The sequence below is a fragment of the Suricata suricatta genome, chromosome 17, assembly GCF_006229205.1.
Source record: "Suricata suricatta isolate VVHF042 chromosome 17, meerkat_22Aug2017_6uvM2_HiC, whole genome shotgun sequence".
Classification (NCBI taxonomy): domain Eukaryota; kingdom Metazoa; phylum Chordata; class Mammalia; order Carnivora; family Herpestidae; genus Suricata; species Suricata suricatta.
In genome coordinates, this window is record NC_043716.1 from 26,290,306 (window position 1) to 26,314,288 (window position 23,983).

Sequence of the window (23,983 nt, forward strand, 5' to 3'; positions counted from 1 at the left end):
TGTATTTTTCTAGAAAATACCCAGGTTTTCAGATTTACTTATACAAAGTTTTCATAATTCTTTTAATTTCCTCTGTATTAGTGGTCATTTTCCCTTTCTTGTTCTTAATTTTTAGACTGGGTTGTTTTAAATTGGTTTAGGTTGTCTGGACAGGAGTTATATCCACCAAACTAAATTTGTACCAAGAGACAGACACACAAGGTCATTTAGCAAACATTTTGCTATGGATGACATAAACATTTAGGTTAAGGATTTTTTTTTAGGTCTGTTTTTGGAAACAGCAAGAGGAGAGACAATGGCATTTCAGTGGGGACTTGAGTGCCTCTAAGCCAGTGACAGCAGACCTTATTTGGTAAGCTCATTTCCCACTCTGATGTGTGGATAAACACAATATGCCCTGTAGGATTCTCCTCAGTGCAGTGCACACTGACTGATTTGGGTTACATGGATTAAGGACTTGCAAATAGTCAGAATTACAACAGATCATTCTGAATCACAGCCATGGTTTAGAGACATTAATGGGTAATCTTAAAAAAATATAAAATCAGAACGACCAATGATACTACCATTTCACTTTTGCTATCTTATGGGGGTTCTGAAAATTCTTCCAAAATAAGCATGCAGGGCAATACTTCAATCTTGCTACGTTAAGTATTCTTTTTCTGCAGGGAGTGTAGAACAGCAGTATATATAATTGCTGCTTGAAACGGAAAAATAAAATAAAAAGAGTGTGAAAAAGAGAAAATTGTCCAAAGTAGCAATCCGCCCCCTCGCAGCTGTAAATTACTCATTAGTCGTTAATGTCACTGTACTGAGCTGGAGCTGAGTCAGCCATCACCCAGGCTGCAGTGAAGCAGAATTTAATCTCCCTCATCTTTTCATTACAGGGCTTTTACTTCATGCATCAGTACCAGAGGAAAGACCAATGCTTTGTAGCAGGAATTCCATCCAAGTTGTCTCTGGAACAATTTGGTTCCAAGTGAATCAATTATTTTCAGTAAAAACAAGAAGAGGAATTCCTTTCTTGCCAATTTTCTGTCAAAAATGATCTAGAGAGATAAAGGAAGAACAGAAATGTTTACTTTTATATCTGCCTCAAGTTCTCTGGGATTAGCTACTTTGTTTCATTAATATATGCTCTGTTCCTTATGCACCATGTTTAAAGGCAAATGCTTACATTGGAACAAATAAAATGAAATATTAAAAGTCCTTAAAAAGTTTTTAAAAGACAGAGGGCGCCTGGGTGGCTCAGTCAGTTAAGCATCCAACTTCAGCTCAGGTCATGATCTCATGGTTCATGAGTTCAAGCCCCACATCAGGCTCTTTGCTGACAGCTCAGAGCCTGGAGACTGCTTCAGTTTCTGTCTCTCTCTCCTCTCTGCCCCTCCCCTGCTTGTGCTGTGTCTCTGTCTTTCTCTCTCAAAAATGAATAAACATTTTTTAAAAAGTTTTAAAATTCCTTAATGATTCTGAGTAGTAGTCCTAATTGGTATTTCTTTAGAGCCTGGCAAATATGTATAAGCATAATATGTTAATAAAATAAGCCTTCCTTAATAAATAAAACCTTGTGGCACCTGTGTGGCTCAGTTGGTTAAGCGGCCGACTTTGGCTTAGGTCATGATCTCGTTGTCTGTGAGTTCGAGCCCCAAGTCGGGCTCTGTGCTGACAGCTCGGAGCCTGGAGCCTGCTTCAGATTCTGTGTCTCCCTCTCCCTCTGCCCTTCCCCTGCTCACTCTCAGTCTGTCTCTCAAAAATAAATAAACATTAAAAAAAAAAAAGAAGTGGGAATACATCATTAAAAAAAGAAACTCTTAATTTGCCTGGAAAAAAGAAGTCCAGTGATCCATACAATTAAATCACATGTTACATAGTTGTCATAAAGAACTCTTCATTTTTTGGTAGAAATAAAACTTAATATAATGAATGAGAAGTTATGTTACAAATGATTTCTTAATTTTTTACATGATTTTTTACTTGGATTCTTAAAGGTAAGCTAAAAGTTTTTTTTTTTTTAAGCTAAAAGTTTTAAATAGGTTTTGCTCAAACTCTCGGTCCCCTCACTCATCTTCTCTGTGATGCCTTCATACCGCTCACTTCACTCTTTCCACTTACCTCGGCATTATTTATGGTAATATTTTGTTAGGGCTATCTCTTGCTCCAATTATTGTCACACATTTTCAAAATACATTTGTATTTTTTCTTTTTCCCTCCTTTTATTGACTAGTTTGGAGTATAATATATATATATATATATATAATTTTTTTGCATGTTTTTCTCCTTGTGCTGTAAAATCAACAAGTGGGTAAATAATTAGATTTCATGTCGTGTAGATATTTTCTGTGTCACTACATGTGAGAAGATTTTAATATGTATATATATATAAAGTTTATTTTGAGAGAGAGAGCACATATGTGAGAAGGGGAGGGGCAGTGAGGGAGACAGAATCCCAAGCAGGCTCCATGCTCCACACAAAAGCCTGATGCCAGGCTCCATCCCATGACCATGAAACTATGAGCTGAGCTGAAATCAAGAGTTGGATGCTCAACTGACTGAGCACCAAGGCACCCCATAATTTTAGTATTTTTAAGCAAATAATATAGAAAGGTACTCACCCACAGTTCCTTCTGTGCCATCCGTTTCCTTTGGGATATAATGTGCAGAAAGATCACTCTGAAGGACTTCGTCTGATGTGGCTCTGGCTAAAGCAGCAGCCAAAAAGGAAGGGCAATTACTGAAAGAGAAAGGGCTATTTCAGTATGAATTAGGAAATAATCCATTTAAAATTAATAATTATTTATTATTAATATATTTGTCTCAAAACAAAATTATACCTTTAAACACTATTCAACACATTTATTGAGTGCATATTATGTGCTAGGCACTCTGCCTTGTCTTCAGGTAAGTGAATAACACAGACATGGCCTCTGACCCAGTAGGGCTTATAATGTATTTAGGAAGACAGATGATAAATAAGTAAACAAATAGTTAAAATTGGGATAAGTTTTATAAAAGAAACAAACAGGACACAGTGACAGAGAATAAAGAGAGTGACACCTACTAAGAATGGCCAGGAATCTATATCTTGGATTTCTAGATTCCAAGGATTCCAATAGATTCAGGAATCTATTCCTGAGGAATAGGAAAGATTCAGTTCTGTGGGAGTGGGAAGTTGGGAGAGAATATTCCAGGCATAGAAAGTACCATGTGTACAGATCCTTTCTGAGAGCTGAGTATGTTTGAGGAATTGAAAAAAAGCCCAGAGAAGATGAAGATAGTGGATAAGGAGGTAAGATGGCAGGGAATAAGGTCAGAGGCATAAGCAACGGCCAGTTATATGAACCTTTTAGACCATGAAAGGAATTCAGATCTTACTCAAAGTGCAGTGGGAAGTCACTGAAGATTGTGAGCAAGGCATGCCATAACCAGACATACTAATTAAAATATAACTTTGACTCCCAATGGAAATCTGAAAGGAGCAAGAATAAAGAAGGGTGGCTAATAAGGAGATTGTTGTAATTCAAGTGAGATTGAAGAAAAGTATATTCTGGAGAAAGAAAATACAAAACTTGCTGATTATTGGAATACAGAGGTGAAAGAAAAGAATTAAGGCTGAGTCCTGGGTTTTGGTCTTAGCAACTACGTGAATATGGCATCATTCCCCTAGATGGAGAAACCAGGAAAAGAACAGGTTTGTGGGGGGAAAGGGTAAAGAAAATAATTAATTTTAGCATGTTAAATGGAAATATCTGTGAGATAGCCTAGTAAAGTTATTAAATGGTTATTAGATATTCTATCGTGGAACTCGAGATGTTAGGAAATTTGGAAGCCATGAATGTACGGATTGTATGGATTTTTTAAAGTTGTTTTTTTTTTTCTTTTTTTTTGAGGGAGGGAGAAGGAGAGAGAAAGGGAGAGGGAGACAGGGAGGGAGGGAGGGAGGGAGAGAGAGGGGGGGGGGGAGGGAGAGAGAAAGGGAAGGAGAATCCCAAGCAGGCTCTACACTGTCGATGCAGAGCCCAATGTGGGACTCGAACTCATAAACCTTGAGCTCGTGACCTGAGCCAAAATCAAGAGTCAACTGTCAACCAACTGTCCACCAACTGATTATGGATAAATAAAAGGCAGTGTATTCATACAATGGATATACAGCCATAAAGTAACAAGGTATACATACATGGTACAATGTGGATAAGCCCTGAAAACATTATGGTAATAGAAGCCAGTCACAAAAGACCACATACTCTATGATTCCATTCACAGGAATAAGTCCACAATAGGCAAATCTATAGAAACAAGCACAGTAGCGGTAGCCTAGGGCAGAGGGTGAGGTGAGTAGGGAGTAACTGCTAATGGGTAGGAGGGTTCTCTTGGGAGTGACAAAAATGTTCTAAATCTTGGATGGTAGTGATGATTAAGCACTTCTGAATGTACTAAAACCATTGAAAATGGGTAACTTTTATGGTATGTGATTTATATCTCAATAAAGATGTTTAAAAACTCATTGACTTTGTTAAGAACCACTGAATAGTGGAGGTGAAAATAAGATTAGAAGGGGTAAGTGGAAGGCAAGGAGGTGAAGCAGTGAAGGCAAACAGAAATGGGACAGTAACTGAAAGGGCATACAAGGACAGGGAGTCTGTTCTTGTTTGAGAATGATGTAGAATCTGACCGTACACTAAATGAAATGATCTAGTAGAGAAAGACTGACAGATAATGTAGATTGACACAGGGAATGACCAAAGAAGCAAAGTTCCTGAGAAGGCAAGGAGAGATGAGATCTAATCCATATCTGGTAATGCTGACCTTTGACAGCATGAGGCACATTGGCACATTTCACTAGCTAGAAAAGAAAGAAAATGGGTACGGTACAGTTGCAGGTAGGTTTCTAGATTTCTTAGGAGGAAATAAGAGCGTTCCCATCGAAAGGTATGCTCCCACAGTAACTTCCTGAGGCTTACAGTGTTCCAGGCACCATTCTGGCACTTAGGATATAAATGACCAAAAAAGACTCCTGCCTTTGGGACCTTCATACACTGTTGGCGGGAATGTAAATTTGTGTAGCCACTCAAAAAAATTAAAACAGAGATACCATACAACCAAGTAATTCCACCTCCGGGTATTTACCCAGAGAAAACAAAAAGACTAATTCAGAAAGATATATGACCTCCTATGTTTGTTGCAGCACTATTTATAATAGCAAAGGTAAGGGAACAACCTGAATGTCCATCCACAGACGTATGGATAAAGAATATGTGGTGTATATACAATAGAACATTAGCTATAAAAAAGAATGAAATCTTGCCTTTCAAGATAACAAGAATGGACCTAAGTGAAAAAATTCAGAATAAAGACCATGTGATTTCACTTATATGTGGAATCCAAAAAACAAATGAATGAACAAAGAACAGAAATAAACTAATGTGGAGAACAAATTAGTGGTTGCCAAAGGACAGAGAGGTAATGGAAAATAGATGAAGGGGATTAAGGAGTACAAACTTCCAGTTATAAAATAAGTCATGGGGATGAAAAGTACAGCATAGGGAATATAGTCAATAATATTAAAGTAACTTTGTATGGTAACAGATGGTTACTATATGTGGTGAGCATTTCACAGTGTATATAATTGTTGAATCGCTGTGTGGTTTACCTTAAACTAATATTGTATGTCAATTATACTTAAAAACAAAAAGTTGGTGCCTGGGTGGCTCAGTTGCTTGAGTGCCGGACTTGATTTCAGCTCAGGTCATGATCTCACAGTTGTGGGATCGAGCCCCATGTCAGGCTCTGTGCCTCTCTCAGAGCACAGAGGCTGCTTGGGATTCTCTCTCTCTCTACCTCTCCCCCACTAATGGTCTTTCTGTCTCGCTCTCAAAATAAACAAATAAACATGAAAAACAAAACCTAAAATAACCCCTCCTCTGGAGCTTAAATTCTAGAGCATGGCTTCTTAATGAAGTATGGTAGGTTAGATCAGCAGTTCTCAAACTTTCGCAGGCATCAGAATCACCTTGAGTTTCTGACTCAGTAGATCTGAAGACTTGAAAATTTTCATTTCTAACCAGTTCCCAGATGAGGTTCATGCTGCTGGTCTAGGGACCACACTTTGAGAATCACTGGAATAGGTTATCAACTGGGTGGTGAAGGTAGAAAGAAAGTACATGTGGCAGGAGGAATGAGGAGATGTATGAAAGAGAGTAGTAGGACTGTCAGTGCTATGAGATTGTTGGAAGCTTGAGACAATTTTAAATGAAACCAGTCTTTCTGGCTGTACAATTTTCTCCATCTATGTTCATGTGCTGGAATATGTGTGGGTAAAAAGAATTGTTTAGTTTGTCAAGATTTGGGATTTTTCAAGGTAAGTATTAAAAAGTGAAGATGAGGGGCGCCTGGGTGGCTCAGTCGGTTAAGCCTCCGACTTTGGCTCAGGTCAGATCTCACATTTGTGGATTCGAGCCCCACGTCAGGCTCTGTGCTGACAGCTAGCTCAGAGCCTGGAGCCTGCTTCTGGTTCTGTGTCTCCCTCTCTCTCTGACCCTCCCCCTCTCATGCTCTGTCTCTCTCTGTATCAAAAATAAATTTAAAAAAAAACATTAAAAAAATTTTTTTAAATATATAAAAAGTGAAGACGAGATATGGAAATTTATTGTCTTTTAAGCATGTGATTATAACATTGAACCAGGGACTTTAAATTGGCTAAGAAAGAAGAGACACGAGTGGCAAATCAGTGTGGTCTTTGTGTAACAAAACAATCATAGTCGGGAGTACTTGGGCACATAACCCGGAAGGATGAAATGTTGTAGTCTGAGAGCAGGATGCGTGTGGATAGGATTGTGGAGCCAGTGCAATTTTCATGATAACAAGGTTTAGGTGAGTTCAAGAAAGTGAGTGGGTGAGTGGTTTAGAAACAGATAAAATGACAATGTTTACATTCTAAGTCTTGAAGGGAAAAAAATTAGAAAACTAGCTATCTTTACCATTCATCAGTATTTTTCAAATTATAGGTTAGTGGTTAATGAATTTATGAATTCTGACCAGCATTTTTTTAAAAAAAGGGAAATAGAGTACATGACGTAAGGCTAAGTATCTGGATACATAATAAGTATATTTTGTGATTAAAAAAATGTTTTGAAAGCTACTGCCCTTAAACAATTATGAAATCAACTGATGGCCTCCCTTAAAATCCAAATGCTTTATAAGCCATATTACCATTTCTCCTTTCATGCTAAGTTAACTGTATTTTTCTTGATATGTCAAAATTTTTCTCCATAAACCTAAATAAACTCTGTTAGCATTGTCTGTCTTTACCTTTCTACCATGCTTTATTTTGACTAACCAGCAACATCCAAATATTTTGCATAAGTGGAATTTTAATATATAGTTACAAGAATTACTTGGTCCTTTTGTTTCAAAATTTATGTTAAAATTACCTAAAAACCTTTATTGTAATCTTATTCCCTAGAATTCCTACCCTGCCAAGAAAAAAGATATCTTTTGTGTAATTATTCAAATATCTAGGATCTAGGCACACCAAAGGTACAAATATGAAAACTTTAAAGAATAAGGCAAGAACCCATTAGTCTCATTAATGTGTCATCTGCAATACATTTTTAGTCACAGTTAATGTAATTTTTTACTTTTTGTCAGACAGAATGAAAATATTTTCAGTGAAGTAGGAAGGAGGATTAGCTGACTAATAGCTAGATATAAAACATCAAGCTAGACGCTTCACCCACATCAGCTATTTCTACCTGTCAGAGAGCTGTAACAACGTGAATAAGTTCTTATGATTTTGACTCTGAAGTGAAAGTGATTATATCTGAAAACTCAGAATTTCAAATATATTATAAAACATAGTCACATCAGAGAATATTTGATACAAGTCAAATAAAAGCTTATCATTAGAGCTTGTCATTTTAAAGAGAATTATCAAGAATGACTAACATGATAATAACATAGCAAAAATCCTTTATTTCACCATTTTTCATATGACCCTTGAAAGACACATATACAGTGCTGATATGGAAAGTCTCTAAGTTTGACAAATGTATTGCATAGCAAATAGGAGAGGAGGGTCAGTAATCATGGCAATTTAGAGATATGCAAGCCTTTGAACAACATTGAAATATCATTAATTAGAGGTCCACTTAGTTTAAATTTTTTTATTATACATTTTAGCCTTTTTAAAAATAGTTTATTGTCAAGTTGGTTTCCATATAACACCCAGTGCTTCTCCCCACAAGTGCCCCCCATCATGACCATCACCCCCTCCCACCCCCTCCCCCTGCAGTCCATGGTTCCTTTTCAGTATTCAGTAGTCTTCCTTGATCTGTGTCCCTCACTCTCCCCTGCTCTCTTTCCCCCTTCCTCTCCCCATGGTTCCCTGCCAGGTCTCTCCTGTTAGACTTATGAATGCAAACATATGGTATCCATCCTTCCCTGCCTGACCTATTTCGCTTAGCATGACACCCTCAAGGTCCATCCACTTTCCTACAAATGGCCATATTTCATTCTTCCTCATTGCCATGTAGTACTCCATTGTGTATATATACCACATCTTCTAGATCCATTCATCAGTTGATGGACATTTAGGCTCTTTCCATGATTTGGCTAAAATGAACAAATCAAGAGACTATAGATGCTGGCGAGGGTGTGGAAAGACGGGCACCCTTCTACACTGTTGGTGGGAATGTAAACTGGTGCAGCCGCTCTGGAAAACAGTGTGGAGGTTCCTCAAAAAACTATCGATAGAACTCCCTATGACCCAGCAATTGCACTGCTAGGGATTTACCCAAGGGATACAGAAGTGCTGATACAAGGGAGCACATGTACCCCAATGTTCAGAGCAGCACTTTCTACAATAGCCAAATCTTAGTTTTAATTTTTAAGTGTAGTAACATAAATAAAACAAGCCACTTCATTAATACTATTTATGTTAGTGAATACATGGATACTTGAATTTCTCTGTATACCGACTTTCTCAATGTTATATATTGTAAGGTAAAAATCCAAACTCTATTAAACTTCATAAACTGTACTCTCTATAATCAATCACTGTAGTGAATCCACTAGTTATGAAAGAATCCATCAGATTTTATATAGCTTGTTTTCTTAAAGAGACACATCTATACCATAAACATAGTGTAACATAATATCACCAATTGGTTATGAAGCTCAATACTTCAAACAAGAGAATATGATTTCCTTAAAAATATTTATTTATGGGGGCGCCTCTGTGGCACAGTTGGTTAAGTGTTCCATTCGCAATCTCGGCTCAGGTCATGATCTCACAGATGGTGCAGAGCCTGCTTGGGATTTTGTCTCTTCTCTCTGCCCCTTCCCCGCTTGTGCTCATGCTCTTGCTCTCAAATTAACTTAAAGTTTTAAAATATTCATTTATGAGAGCTTATCATTATACCTCCACTCTATAGGTTGATAAGTCCAATTTACACTTTCCATTAGAGAAAAGAAAAGGAGTCAGATTGGAATTGAATATGAAAGGTAGCTCCCTTCTAGCACTGTGTACTGCCATCTCAGTATAGAACAGAAACCACAAAAAGCTATTATGGCATAAAGACATTTAACTTGCATTCATTTTCAAGTATCATGAGTGGGTAAGTCCTGGTAAGTGGACAGGAGAGTATTTTAGTCAGATCTTTTTCTAAGTTGACTTGTTAGTATCTTGTTAGTAAGACAATATACATTTTAAGGCTGCCAACTGAATTCTCATTATAAACCAGGCTAGGAAGCATTTTCATCACAATGCCAAACCTACACAAATCACTAAAGACATTATTAGATAAATTAGAGGTTTAAAAGTACATCCTTCCTGACACTGGCAACGTGGGTGTTGGCACAGCACCCACAGCTGTGTTCCAGCAGTCATGGCACAGCATTGCTAAGGTAATAAACATTCTGGAAAGTGGGAAGTTTCCATCAATTAACTTTGAGAGACTCGTCTAGAACAGCCTCATCTCAGCCCACATGTTACGATGATTCTATCTACTGAGTATATCCTTGCTAGGGTGACAGCATTTAAATGCTGAATTTCTGATCACCACCACCACCCCCCACAAGTTAATCATATGTAATTTTAAAGGCAAAGTTTTCACCTGACTTGGTATTCTTTTTCTTAGTGGAGCAAACAATTAAAATCAGAGCTGAATTTTTCCCTCTTCAAGCTATTTTTTTCCTTTCTATAGCAACCTCGAGGAATGCCACCTGGAGGAATGCCCACACATCACAGATTCTCTTAGTTAGCTTTTCTGAATCTAAATAATGTTACCTTCCAAATGACTAGTTCCTGCAGTTCTGAGTATGGGGTTCTCACAACAGAAATCTCATTCCCTACTGTTGCTATTAGTGTAATCTTAACCATTTGTTCACAATGACCAGGTTGACATTCAAGCAGAAACAACAGTATCCTAAGTTTTATGTGAAGAGCAATCTAGATGCTACACACTTATACAAGGTCAAACTATCACTAGTACACAAGACCACAAAAAGAAGAGAGTTTAGCAGTAACTTTCTTGTCAATCCTTTCTCCATGACCAAAAGGAATTAAACAGCACAAGTTTACTGAAACTTGAAAATACCACTAATGTGACCTTCCTGTTGCTAAATCTTACAATCTCTTCCCAGGTCTGACTAATTTAGTGGCTGCTAAGTGGCTATCATATGACTGTTTATCATTCCCTCTACTTTGATATACCTTCTTCACTAGGCTTCTAGATCATCACACTCTCTTGTGTAACTCTTTGGGTTCTGTCTTCTCAGTCTCCTTTGAGGGTTCTTCCTCTCCTCCCTGCACTTATAATCCCTCTCACTTGTAAATCCTCTCACTACTGTACGTCTTTCCCTTTTTGCATAACCTTTTACTTTTCTAGTATATTGCATGTGTTTCTTATGTTTATTGCTTATGTCTTCACTCCATTGTTTTAGCTGATTGATGCCTAATGCCCACATAAGTGCCTGACACACGTGATCAATTTTTGCTGAATGAGTAAACTTCTGTTTTTCTGATTTATATATGTTTAAGTCATTCCCTAACCCCTCTGAATGCATGTTACCTAAGACTATTAAATTAATATATTTATGAAAGAGTATCCCACGTAACAATGTTGAGATAGTACATATAGGCTATGAAACCGTCCAGTATCAATAAATGGGTTATAAACACTGGCAAACAGGAATTATAGTCATATTTATACTTTTGTTGTCAACTCAAATAAATTGTTTATGCTGACACCTCACTTATATTTGAGACTTTAGTTCCTCTCACTAAAAGATAATGTATTTAAATTTCAAAAGTATGTCTGGCTTTTTTGGGAGGGCGGGTAGGCTTCATGCCCCACATGGAACCCAGTGTGAGCCTTGAACTCTCAACCCAGAGATCAAGACTTGAGCTGAGATCAAGAGTCTGACACTAAACCACCTGACCCATCCAGAAGCCCTTGTATGGCTTTTTTTTTTTTTTTTAGCGTTTTGAGCCTCAATTTAAAAAAAATATTTTTTCCATAACCATTTTTCCTAAACCATCTCTTTTTATACTATTTTTCTATGGCTTTTTTTTTTTTTTTGAGAGACAGAGAGAGACAGCACAAGCAGGGGAGGGTCAGCGAGAGAAGGAGACAGAGAATCGGAGGCAGGCTCCAGGCTCTGAGCTGTTAGCACAGAGCCTGACACGGGGCTCGAACCCACGAACTATGAGATCATGACCTGAGCCGAAGACGGATACTCAACTGACTGAGCCACCCAGGCATCCCAATAATTTATTTTTTAATTTACATCCACTAGCACATCATGCAATAATGATTTTAGGAGTCGATTCCTTAATGCCCCTTACCCATTTAGCCCATTCCCCCTCCCACAACCCCTCCACAGCAACCCTCTGCTTGTTCTCTCCATTTAAGAGTCTCTTATGTTTGTCCCTCTCCTTGTTTTTATATTATTTTTGTTTCCCTTCTTTATGTTTATCTGATTTGTATCTTAAACTCCTCATATGAGTGAAGTCATAGGATACTTGTCTTTCTGTAATTTGCTTAGCATAATACCCTCTAGTTATGGTAGCTGCAAATGGCAAGATTTCATTCTGCAAATGGCAAGATTTCATTCTTTTGGATTGCCAAGCAATACTCCATTGTCTAATATACTGCATCTTCTTTATTCATTCATCCATCAATGGCCATTTGGGCTCTTTCCATACTTTGGCTATTGTCAATAGCACTGCTATAAACACTGGGGTGCATGTGTCCCTTCAAAACGGCATACCTGTATCCCTTGGATAAATACCTAGTAGTGCAATTTTTGGGTCAATAGGGTAGTTCTATTTTTAATTTTCTGAGGAACCCCCATACTGTTTTCCACAGTGGCTGTACCAGTTTGCATTCCCACCAGCAGTGAAAAAGAGATCCTCTTTCTCCACATCCTCGCCAATCTCTGTTGCTGCCTGAGTTGTTAATGTGAGCCATTCTGACGGGTGTGAGGTGGTATCTCATTGTGGTTTTGATTTGCATTTCCCTGATGATGAGTGCTGTTGAGGTGTCTATTCATGTCTTTTGCCCATTTCTTCACTGTATTATTTGTTTTTTGGGTGTTGAGTTTGATAAGTTCCTTATAAATTTTCAATACTAACCCTTTGTTTAATATGTCATTTGCAAATATCTTCTCCCATTCCATCAGGTGCCTTTTAGTTTGCTGTTTCCTTCACTGTGCAGAAGCTTTTTATTTTGATGTGGTCCCAAGAGTCCACTTTTGCTTTTGTGTCCCTCGCCTCTGGAGATGTGTTGAGTAAGAAGCTGCTGCAGCCAAGGTTGAGAGGTTTTTGTCTGCTTTCTCCTCAAGAATTTTGATGGCTTCCTATCTTACAGTTAGGTCTTTCATCCATTTTGAGTTTATTTTTGTGTCTGGTGTAAGAAAGTGGTCCAGGTTCATTTTTCTGCATGTCACTGTCCAGTTTTCCCAGCACCATCTGCTGAAGAGACTGTCTTTATTCTATTGGATATTCTTTCCTGCTTTGTCCAAGATGTGAAAGATTAGATGGCCATACGTTGGTGGGTCCATTTCTGGGTTCTCTGTTGTGTTCCACTGATCTGAGTGTTTTTGTGCCAGTACTATACTGTCTTCATGACTACAGCTTTGTAATACATCCTGAAGTCCAGGATTGTGATGCCTCCAGCTTTGGTTCTCTTTTTCAAAACTTCTTTGGCTATTTGGGATCTTTTATGGTTTCATAAAAATTTTACAATTGTTTGTTCTAGCTCCGTGAAGAATGCCAGTGATATATTGATAGGGATTGTCCTGTATGGCTTTTTTATAAGGAATTCTACTTCAACCAATATTTTAGCTTTTTGGGTTTTTGTTTAAGTTTTTTAATGTTTGTTTATTTTGAGAGAGAGAGAGAGAGCGAGCAAGCGAGCATGAGTGGGGGAGGGGCACAGAGAGAGGAAGACACAGAGCCTAATGTGGGGCTCAAACCCACAAACGTAAGATCATGACCTGAGCCAAGGTTGATGGCTTAGCCGACTTAGCCACCTAGGCAACCCAATCAATATTTCATAACAATCAACCAGTCTTAAGAAAGCAAGGACTTACTAAAGTGACACACAATTCTCCTTTGAAGCACAACCAGAAAGTAGAACCCTCTTAAATGGTTCTAGTAATCCATATTACTATTTCTGGATATTAATTAGGTCAAAAGCGATTGTGTATACATTCTGAATAAATATAATCAACATAACAAAGTTATATCTTTTTTTTCAGGAAAAAATTTAAGAATACCTATAATTTTTGGAGTTCTTAATACATGCAAGCTAATGTACTAACTTCTTTACATCTTTAATTCTTACAATAACCCTGTGAAATAGGATATATCTAAGATTAATAACTTAATAGTGAAGTCACATTTTAAGCCCAGCTTTTTAGGTCTTGAAAGCTATATTGTAAACCTCTAGCAGTGTAATTGATTATCCTCAAAACACATTTGATAATAATTATTCAGAGTTTAGTGACTGAAAAAACAAGACATAACAATAATCTGCTAAAAGTTGTGTAGTTTATCAACAATGTGTTGGCTACATGACCCGGGGCCTGACTCGTGTTTCCAAGATAGTTATTCATCTTAAAAAAAATTTTTATGTTTTTATTTATTATTGAGACAGAAACAGAGCATGAGTGGGGGAGGGGCAGAGAGAGAGGGAGACACAGAATCTGAAGCAGGCTTCAAGTTCTGAGCTGTCAGCACAGAGCCTGATGCGGGGCTCGAACCCACAAACCGTGAGATCATGACCTGAGCCAAAGTCGGTCGCTTAACTAACTGAGCCACTCAGGCACCCCTAAAAATTTTTTTAACTAAAGTTTTTATTATTTTTTTTGAGAGAGAGGGAGAGGGTGAGGGGGAGAGTGAGAGGCAGGCGCAGAATGTGAAGCAGGCTCCAGGCTCTGACCTATCAGCACAGAGGCTGACGAGGGGCTCAAACCCACAAGCTGTGAGATCAGGACCTGAGCTGAAGTCAGACTCAGCTTCAGTGCTTAACCAACTGAGCCACCCAGGTGTCCCCATAGTTATCCATTTTAATTAAAATGTAATACATGCCATATATTTCTTTTTTTTCCCCCCACATATTTCTTTTAAAAAAAAGAGTACTAAAGTATTTAAGGTAAAAAGGTAAAAGTTATCAGTTTGCTATATCCTTCCAGACATTTTCTACCCAGCAAAATACAGCTTTGTCTTTATTGTAATATAAATGAAATGCCCTATGTGTTGTTATAACATGAATTTTTCCCTTAGTAATATGTTTTGAAGAGCTTTCCATTTCAACAAACATACACACATTATTATTTTAAGCTGCTACATAGTTCCTCTATCAATGGAAATTCAGATTTATAATATTTAAATACCATTTAGCAATGAATGGTTCAGCGAACATCTTTATATGCCTTTCTGTGCACAATCACAAGCTATAAAATCCATTATTTGTTAAATTACTTAAAAAAATTTTTTTTTATTTTTTAGAGGGGGAGGGGCAGAGAGAGAGGGAGACAGAGGATCTAGAGCAGGCTCTGCACTGTCAGCACCGAGCCCAATGTGGGGCTCAAACTCACAAACCATGAGATCATGACCTGAGCTGAAGTTGGACACTTATCCAATTGAGCCAGCCAGGCACCCCAAATTATTCTTATTTTTATCAAAATATTGCAATGTTAACTATCTAGAATTAAAATTTTTAAATTTTTTTTATTGCTTTTTTTTTAATTTTTGAGAGACAAAGAGAGACAGCTGGAGCAGGGGAGGGTCAGAGAGAGAGGGAGACACAGAATCTGAAGACAGGCTCCAGGCTCTGAGCTAGCTGTCAGCACAGAGCCCGACGCGGGGCTCGAACCCACAAACCGTGAGATCCGACCTGAGCCGAAGCCGGATGCTTAACCGACTGAGCCACCCAGGCGCCCCTAGAATTAAAATTTTTAAATGTAACAAAAATATTGCAGTTGTATACTTTTTAAATGTTTGTTTATTTTTAAGAGAGCAAGCAAGCAAGCATGAGCAGGGGAGGATGGAGAGCAAGAGGGAGAGAATCCCAAGCAGGCTCCATGTTGTCAGCACAAGACTGAGGTGATGCGGGGCTCAATCTCACTAATAGTGAGATAATGAGTTAGAGGCTTACCTGACTGAACCACCCATGCACCCTAGCAACTGTATATTTTTAAAAGTCAAATGGACCTAAAATAAGATTCACAGTGAAAGACAGAAAACCCCTATTCTTCTCTATGTCCTAGAAGCTACCATCCTCAAATCTTCTCACCATTTTCATTTCCATCTTTCTAATTAAATGTTTACATGGATATTTATTTTTAAGTAAGCTGTATGCTCAACATGGGGCTTGAACTCACAAACCCGAGATCTACAGTCACATGCTCTAGTGACTGAGCCAGCCAGGTGCCTCTAAACTGGTACTTCTTAACATATCAATATTAGATATCAAATATATTATCTTCTCTTTATGGTAGAAGAGGGGTTAGTTCTTCTTGACTTATCAATATCAACCACATATTTTTTTCACCATGATGAAGATTTAGGTGATTCTTCTCATGCATGTAACTTTCCTCTCCTCCAACATCTGATTAAATCAGTAAGTTCAAAATCTTACAGCCATACAATTAGTATGAATTTCTAAACAATACATACTAAGAATACAATTCCTTTCTTGTATAACTATTTTGTTTTCCTAGAGTTGTTAACTGCCTCTTTGCTTTGTTTCCAGAACACCTAACAGTATTTTTTTCCCAAATGCTCTAACATCATTGTGGCACACCACTGAACAATATTTTCTATATGCTCAAATTACTTTTTTTTTCCCCTGGAAAACTCCCTAGAGTCTAGCTTTGGTGGACAAATGACATCCTGGTAGTTCCTCATGAAGCTCTTTTGTGTTGGGTCACCGATTTTCTAGATTCTGTATTTTCTTTTCTTTATACTGTCTCTCTTCTCTATAACATGATAGGCTGCGCTAGAATAGTAATCTCCACATTAACTTTATGGATTCAGGATTGGGTTTTTTGCTGTATTTTATCACTTGGTTAGCTAAAGTCTGTCTTCTAGTAATTTCTCAAGAAGGCATCAGAAAAATTCTATTTTCTAAGTTCTTGCTAAGTTCTATGTTCAAAATGTCTGTTGCCTTTTCACCTAAACAACAGTTTTGCTAGATATACAATTCTTGGGTCATACTTTTTGTCCTTGAGGACTTTATAAATATTGCTCCACTGTCTTCTACTTAACTTTTCTGAGAAAAATACTGAAGCCAATCTGAGTATTTCTCTCCCTCATATGTTGTTTTTTTCGGTCCAATAACATTACTAGATTGTGCATTCATTCATTTTTTGGATTGTGTTTTTATGCTAACTGCTTCATGCAAAGTTTTCCTGGCTCATGATGTGCCCTCTTAATCTACAGATTCAAGTCTGCATTTGTTTCTGAATAGGTTTCTTGAAAAACATCCTTAAATATTACATTCAATTTTGTGAATTTTATTCTTCAGAGACAACAATTATTCTCTTTTATTCACGTGTCACATCTAACATTGGCTCTCTATTTCTTTTAAACACTTGGTTAGTTTCCATTTCATTTTGTTCATTTTTCCCTCGATTTTCTCCTCCTATACCTCCTCTACCTTACTGTTACTGCGAGTTGGAAATGTTTTTTCCTGCTTCCAATATGCCCTACTATAAGTAAAATGCATTATTAAATAGCATCACATGCTACAGAGCAATCATTCATGAAAGGAAGAATCAATCAGTGTGGCAAACTTCACTGTTGTCTTAAGAAACTGCCACAGCCACCCAACTCTCAACAACCAACACCCTGGTCAGTCAGCATCCATCAGCCTCAAGGCAAGACCTTCCACCAGCAAAAAGATGACAACTTGCTAAAGTCAGGCAATGGTTATCATTTTTTAGCAATGAAATATTTTTATTAAGGTATGTACATAGATTTTTTTAGACATAATGCTATTGTACACTTAAGAGACTACAGTATATTGTAAACATAATTTTATATACACTTGGAAACAACAAAAATTTGACTTACTTTATTCTGATACTGCTTTATTGTGGTGGTCTGGAACCAAACCCACAGTATCTCCGAGGTGTACCTGTATTTTATTCTTAAATTCCTCCAAGCCAACAGATGTGCAACCACAAGTTGTTAATAACACAGGATCTTTTTCCTCAGTCTTTTTTCTTCAAATTAAAAAAAAATACAGTATATTTCCAATTCCTCGTTCAGCTTCTCCTCTCCTATTTTGTGGTACCAAATCAGGTATTGAGACGTTCCTGCTGGTCACCTATGAACGGTTCCAAGATTGTTTATTTTTGCCCCACAGGGCATACCACCTTCTTTGGAACATATAATTCTATTGGCTTTTACGGAGATCTGCAAATGTAGGCAAGCTATCTTAACATTTTCTCAAACTCACTTGGCCTTTTTTGCATATGACAGCCCTTACTCAATTTGGTCATTTGGTGTTGGAGATATTTCCTACTCCTACTGAAGATGGAGTTTGCATTTTTCATTTTCATCCTCCTTTATTATTTTTTTTCCTAGTGATTTCTGAGAGAAGCAGACCATGTCATTGTTATTCTACTATTTAAAAACCTTTAGTAAGTCCCCCCCCCTCTTTTTTTTTTTTACTAGGGATCAAACTGCTTTTCAGAGGGAGTGATAATTACTCTCATAATACAGACAACCTGCATTAACTCTATTTTAATTCTTTAAAACCTTTTTTAAGTTTATTTATTTATTTTGAGAGAAAGAAAGTGAGAGAGACTCCCAAGCAGGCTCTGCACTCTCAGTGTGGAGAGGGACCTGGGCTCAAGCTAATGAACTGCAAGATCATGATCTGAGTAGAAATCAAGAGCCAGATACCCAAACAACTGAGCCACCTAGGCACCCCAACTCTAGCTTGATTCTTGAATAAACAAGATAAAATGATACTTTCTTGAATGAGCACATATCCAATGAGTTGAATCAAATACATTCAACTATGAAGCATACTAAATTAGGGAAAGAAGTGATTCTGGAATCAGAAAAACTGATGTGTGATAAAGCTGTTTGAAACTCAAAATCTATGCTATTGAATTTATAGTATGACCTTGTGTTAGGGATTTTACCCTCTCTAAACTTAAAATCTTTAATTGTTGTGTAGCATGTATTTTGGGTAGAATTTAGAAATCCTGTTTGCATATAAATTCATAACAATGGAGTAATTTTGAGTTAATATCAAGTCACCAAAAATTTATGAAGTGTTTATAGTTACCTTCCATTTGCCTTCCTGCCCTCTAAATTATTCCAATAAGCCTAAGAAAGATTCAAACCAGGCAAAATCTGTAGAGCAGGCTAACACATACATAGCTAACATAATGTGCAAAACCAACTACATTTGCCAAAATTTAAATAAATCACTAAGGAGGAAAAGCTGTGATTTATTTTCCTACTTCTTATTTTATTTTAAAGATCTTATGTTTTAAGTACTCTCTATGCCCAACATGGAGCTAGACTCAGGTCCCCAAGATCAAGAGTCCTATGCTGCACCGACTGAGCCAGCCAGGCATCCCTTGCCCTCATTATTGTAACCACACATGATTATACTGAAGTTTCAACAAATGGTCTGGAAAATACTTGTGTCTTATTAAATGTGATAAAACCTCAAGTAAATTCTCAGGATATAGGCAGGAGAAAAAATGTCTGATATTGAAAATAATGATAATCCCAGACCTCCTAAACTTAACAGAATTTGAAATGATGACTTAAGATTAAATAAACAGCCAACTTCTCAATGGTCTACATAAACAAAATATGAAAAAAATTAAAATAAGCAAAGTAACATGACAGCATAAAGAAATCCAGCAGTGTTCTATGTATAGCTCCCTAGACCTTTCACTTTGTTTAAAAATGCATTTTTAGTAGAAAATAAGGAACGTGGATCTTTTTATTTTTGCAATCCAGGGAACTGACTGACCTTTTAACTTTTTTCTGTGACCACATTTTGGTTATCGATGTACCTAGAAGTATGTAAATTAAATTTCTCTCCTGGAAATATACATATATACACAGTAAATTTCTGTTCTGGAAATACACACACACACACACACACACACACACACACACACACACACACAATCTAGAAGGGTTTCATTGCTTTTGGGTATCAAAGGCTTTGTTCACTTCTTAATATTCCATTATGAAAATTTTCAAACGTACAAAAAAGTTGAAAGAATTTTACATTGAACATTCATATACCCATCACTTAGATTCTTCCATTACTACTTTGCTACCCACCTATCCAGTGATCAATCCACCTCATTTTTAATGTGTTTTAAAGCAATATACAGGGGCGCCTCGGTGGCTCAGTTGGCTAAGCCTCTGACTACGGCTCAGGTCATGATCTCACGTTCATAGGTTCAAGCCCCGCGTTGGGCTCTGTGCTGATAAGCTCAGAGTCTGGAGCCTGCTTCCGATTCTGTCTCCCTCTCTCTCTGCCCCTCTCCCTCTCATGCTCTGTCTCTCTCTGTATCAAAAATAAAAAACATTAAAAAATTTTAAAAAATAGTAACATACAGATATCAGTATACTTCCCTTTAAATACTTCAATATGCATACCATTAACTAGAATTCATTATTTATTTACAAGTTTTAGTAAAATTCACATGTAATGAAACACAAAAATCAAATACATACTTTCACTGAATTTTGACAAGTCCTTCTCAAGATACAGGATATCATCATTTTTCATTCCTTCATTCCTTCCTAGTGAATATCTACTCTCAGCTTTTCACTGTTCTTACCTTTTACAACCACAGATTAGTTGTACTCCTTTTTCTTTTCTTAAAGGTATATTCATTTATTGAGAAAAAGAGAGAGAAAGTGAAAGACGCAGAGAGAGAGGGAGAAAGAATCCCAAGCAAGTTCCTCCTGGCTGTCATCACAGAACCTGTCACAGGGCTCAATTCCACAAACAGTGAGATCATGACCTGAGCCGAAACCAAGAGTCAGATGCCAAACTGACTGAACTACCCAAGCGCCCCAGGTTGTACCTCTTATTCTTCGTTTTAATGTTTACTTATTTTTGAGAGACACACACAGACAGAACATGAGTGGAGGAAGGGCAAAGAGGGAGACACAGAATCTGAAGCAGGCTCCAGGCTCCCAGCTGTCAGCACAGAGCCGACATGGAGCTCACACCCACCTTCCATGAGATCATGACCTGAGCCAAAGTCAGATGCTTGACCAACTGAGCCACGCATGTGCCCCACAGTTGTATTTCTTCTTGAAGTTCACCTGAACAGATTCATAGCATGTACTCTTTTAAGTCTTCTTTCACTTAGCAAATTATTTTTGAGATTCAGTACATCAATAATCCATTCCTTTTTTATTACTAAGTGCTTTCCATTGTGTTAATATACTACAGTTTATTTATTCTCCTGTTGGTGGACATATGGGCTATATCCAGTTTTGGGCTATGATGAATAAAGCTGCTATAAACATTCTTGTGTGAGTCATTTTGTAGACATATGTTTTTATTTCTCTTGGTAAACACCTAAGAAGTGGAATTACTGGGTCATAGGGTAAGTATATATTTAGTTTTCTAAGCAACTATAGACCTTTTCCCAAAGTGATTGTACCATTTTTACATGTCCACTGACAATGTATAGAGTCCTGATTGTTCCACACCTTCATTAGCATTTGGTGTTGTCAGTCTTTTTAATTTTAGTAATTCTGGTGCATATGTAGTCACACCTTGTTGAGATTTTACTTCGCAATAAAATTCTTTTTTAAGACTTAATACAGGGGTGCCTGGGTAGCTCAGTCAGTTGAGCGACCAACTCTTGATTTCGGGTCAGGTCATACTCTCACAAGTCATGAGACTGAGCCCCATATCAGATTCCATGCTGGGTTGGAACCTGCCTGAGATTCTCTCTCTCCCTCTCTCTCTCTTTGTCTCTCTATCTCTCCCCCCACCCCTCTTCTGCTTTTTGCTCATATACTCTCTCTAAAAAAAAAAAAAGAAAAACAAATTTTAGAAGACTTAATAACAAATAATAATAAACATAATTTCTTTCAAATGTCAAACAGTCCTGGTAACAGTATCAGAATGCTTCTAATCTGAATAGCAAATTTTTCCATACTAGTAGGATTTTTTGGTTTCTCATTGTTTTTTTGCCAAACAAAGCAAACACGGTTAACTGACAATATTTTATCACATATTAATGGACATGGTTGTATAAATTTGATATTTCCAAGTAAGCAGAAAAACCAAGTAAATGTCACATACTAATTCCAAGTAAATGTCACATATTAACTAATTAATATCTGATAACCCTGATAATAATATCCTAAGAATCTTAGGTTTAAAGCAGAAATAGCCACATAAATCATGAATGAATGCTAAGGACAGAAAACAGTGATAGAAAACATTAAAACAAATGCTTCAGATGGTCACATGAGGGAAAAAGGACATAAACAAGGAAAAGGTTTGATCACAGAACTTAGCCACAGCAATATGTGCAAGAAATGTTATAACACTGCAAATCTAGAGGGGCTCCTGTGTGGCTCAGTCGGTTAAGTGACTGACTCTTGATATGGGCTCCAGTCGTGATTTAACAGTGGTGAAATCTAGCCCTGCATTGGGCTCAATGATGAGCAGAGCCTGCTCCCTTTCTTTCTATCCCTCCCCTGTTCTCTCTAACTTAAAAAAAAAAAAAAAAAGTGTGAATACCTAAAACTGTTTCCACCAAAAAGATGTATTATTTTCATCATCATAGCCTTACAAAAATGGCATATTTTATATGACCTTCCAGTAAAAGATGACCTTTTTTCTTTTTTTAAACAAACACAGGCTATTATTCTTAAAAACGCTTTCTACAAAGTTATATTTATGGTAAGTCAATGGAAGAGCCCCCAAACACCTTTAGAAATTTTTTCTTTTAGTTCTCCGAGTAACAGCAAACACTATATAATGGTTTAAAAATAAGAGGAAGAAAAAGTTAGGCCTCCAAATTTTACCTGAAGAGTTAGTATTAGTAGTAGTATATGTTATAGGCTGAACTGTGTTGCCTCAATATTCATATGTTGACCTCCAGTAACTCATAATGTGACTGTATTTGGTCACTCACATTGGTGACAGGGTCTTTAACAAGGTAATGACTTAATTTTAACTGTATTAAAGTGGACCTAATTTGACTTGTGTCCTTATAAGAAAGAGGACATTTGGACACATACAGGTACAAAGAGAACATAATGTGAATACACAAGGAGATGATAGCCACCTATCCAAGCCAAGAAGAAAAGGTCTCAGTAGAAACCAATTCTGCTGATACCCTGAACTTTTCTAGCCTACTGAACTGTGAGAAAATAAATTTCTGTTGACTGGCCACCAAATCTGTGACTATTGGCTATCATAGCCCTAGGAAACTAATACAGTATAGATATCTACTATCGTGTAGTATTTTCATATTAAAATATGGTATTCATCAAATTTTTCTTTCAGTTCCAGACTAATTTCATTAAAATCCTAGCCTTTACTAATTTTAAAAAAAATGTTTATTTAGGGGCTCAGTCTGTTAAGGATCTGACTTCAGCTCAGGTCAGGATCTCGGATTTCCTGAGTTCCAGACTTTCATCAGGTTCTGTGCTGACACCTCAGAGCCTGGAGCCTGCTTCGGATTCTGTGTCTCCCTCTCTGCCCCATCCCTGCTCACAAATAAACATTATTTTGGAGAGAGAGAGCGCGCGCACGCACACATGCTCTAGTGGCAGTGGGGCAGAGAGAGAGGGGGATAAAGGATCTGAAGTGAGCTCTGCATTGATGGCAGAGAGCCTGATATGGGGCCCAAACCAATGAACAGTGAGGTCATGATCTGAGCCAAAGCCAGAGGCTTAACCAACTGAGCCACCCAGACACCCCTGGCTTTTGCTAATTTTAATGGCTGCTCTAGTAGGAAAGCAATATGAAAGTAGCAACTATTTGGGTTAGAAAGAATACAGACCTCAGACTTAAGAGGTCTTTTAATCATAATGTACTTCACTTATACATTCAATGAAGTATGGGATTATAATACCCTTACCATTCCTTTCTAGTGTCTATATATCTCTGTTCCATACTTTTAACCTTAGTTGTCTACCACCAAACTATAAAATGATCCTTCAAAGTGTAATCTTGATAAATGAGATACGTGAGAGATTTCTAAAGACAGAGAGAAAGTCAACGTTAAACCAAGAAGTAAATGAATTTACTTGAGGTGACATTGTTACAGTAACAAAAAAGCACCTGATGTATCTATTTTGGGAAACTAAGAACAGTGAAAAAACTGCGATTCAAACACTTCACCAAAGACTCCATTACTTAACTATTTTTGTAAAGGTAGCTACAGGAGGCCAAAAGACTGAAAATGCTGGATAGCTAGTTTGAAAGTCAGTAAGTAATACATCTCTATA

The 23,983-nt window shown here is 37.3% G+C and overlaps 1 protein-coding gene across 1 annotated transcript in view; it reads right to left on the bottom strand.

Moving 5' to 3' along the window:
- PPM1E (protein phosphatase, Mg2+/Mn2+ dependent 1E) overlaps positions 1-23,983 on the bottom strand; it is a 208,142-nt gene that overhangs the window by 22,560 nt on the left and 161,599 nt on the right. Inside the window, exon 2 of the mRNA XM_029929266.1 lies at positions 2,613-2,731. Within this exon, the coding sequence (XP_029785126.1) occupies positions 2,613-2,731 (119 nt within the window). The remainder of the gene's footprint in view (positions 1-2,612; positions 2,732-23,983) is intronic.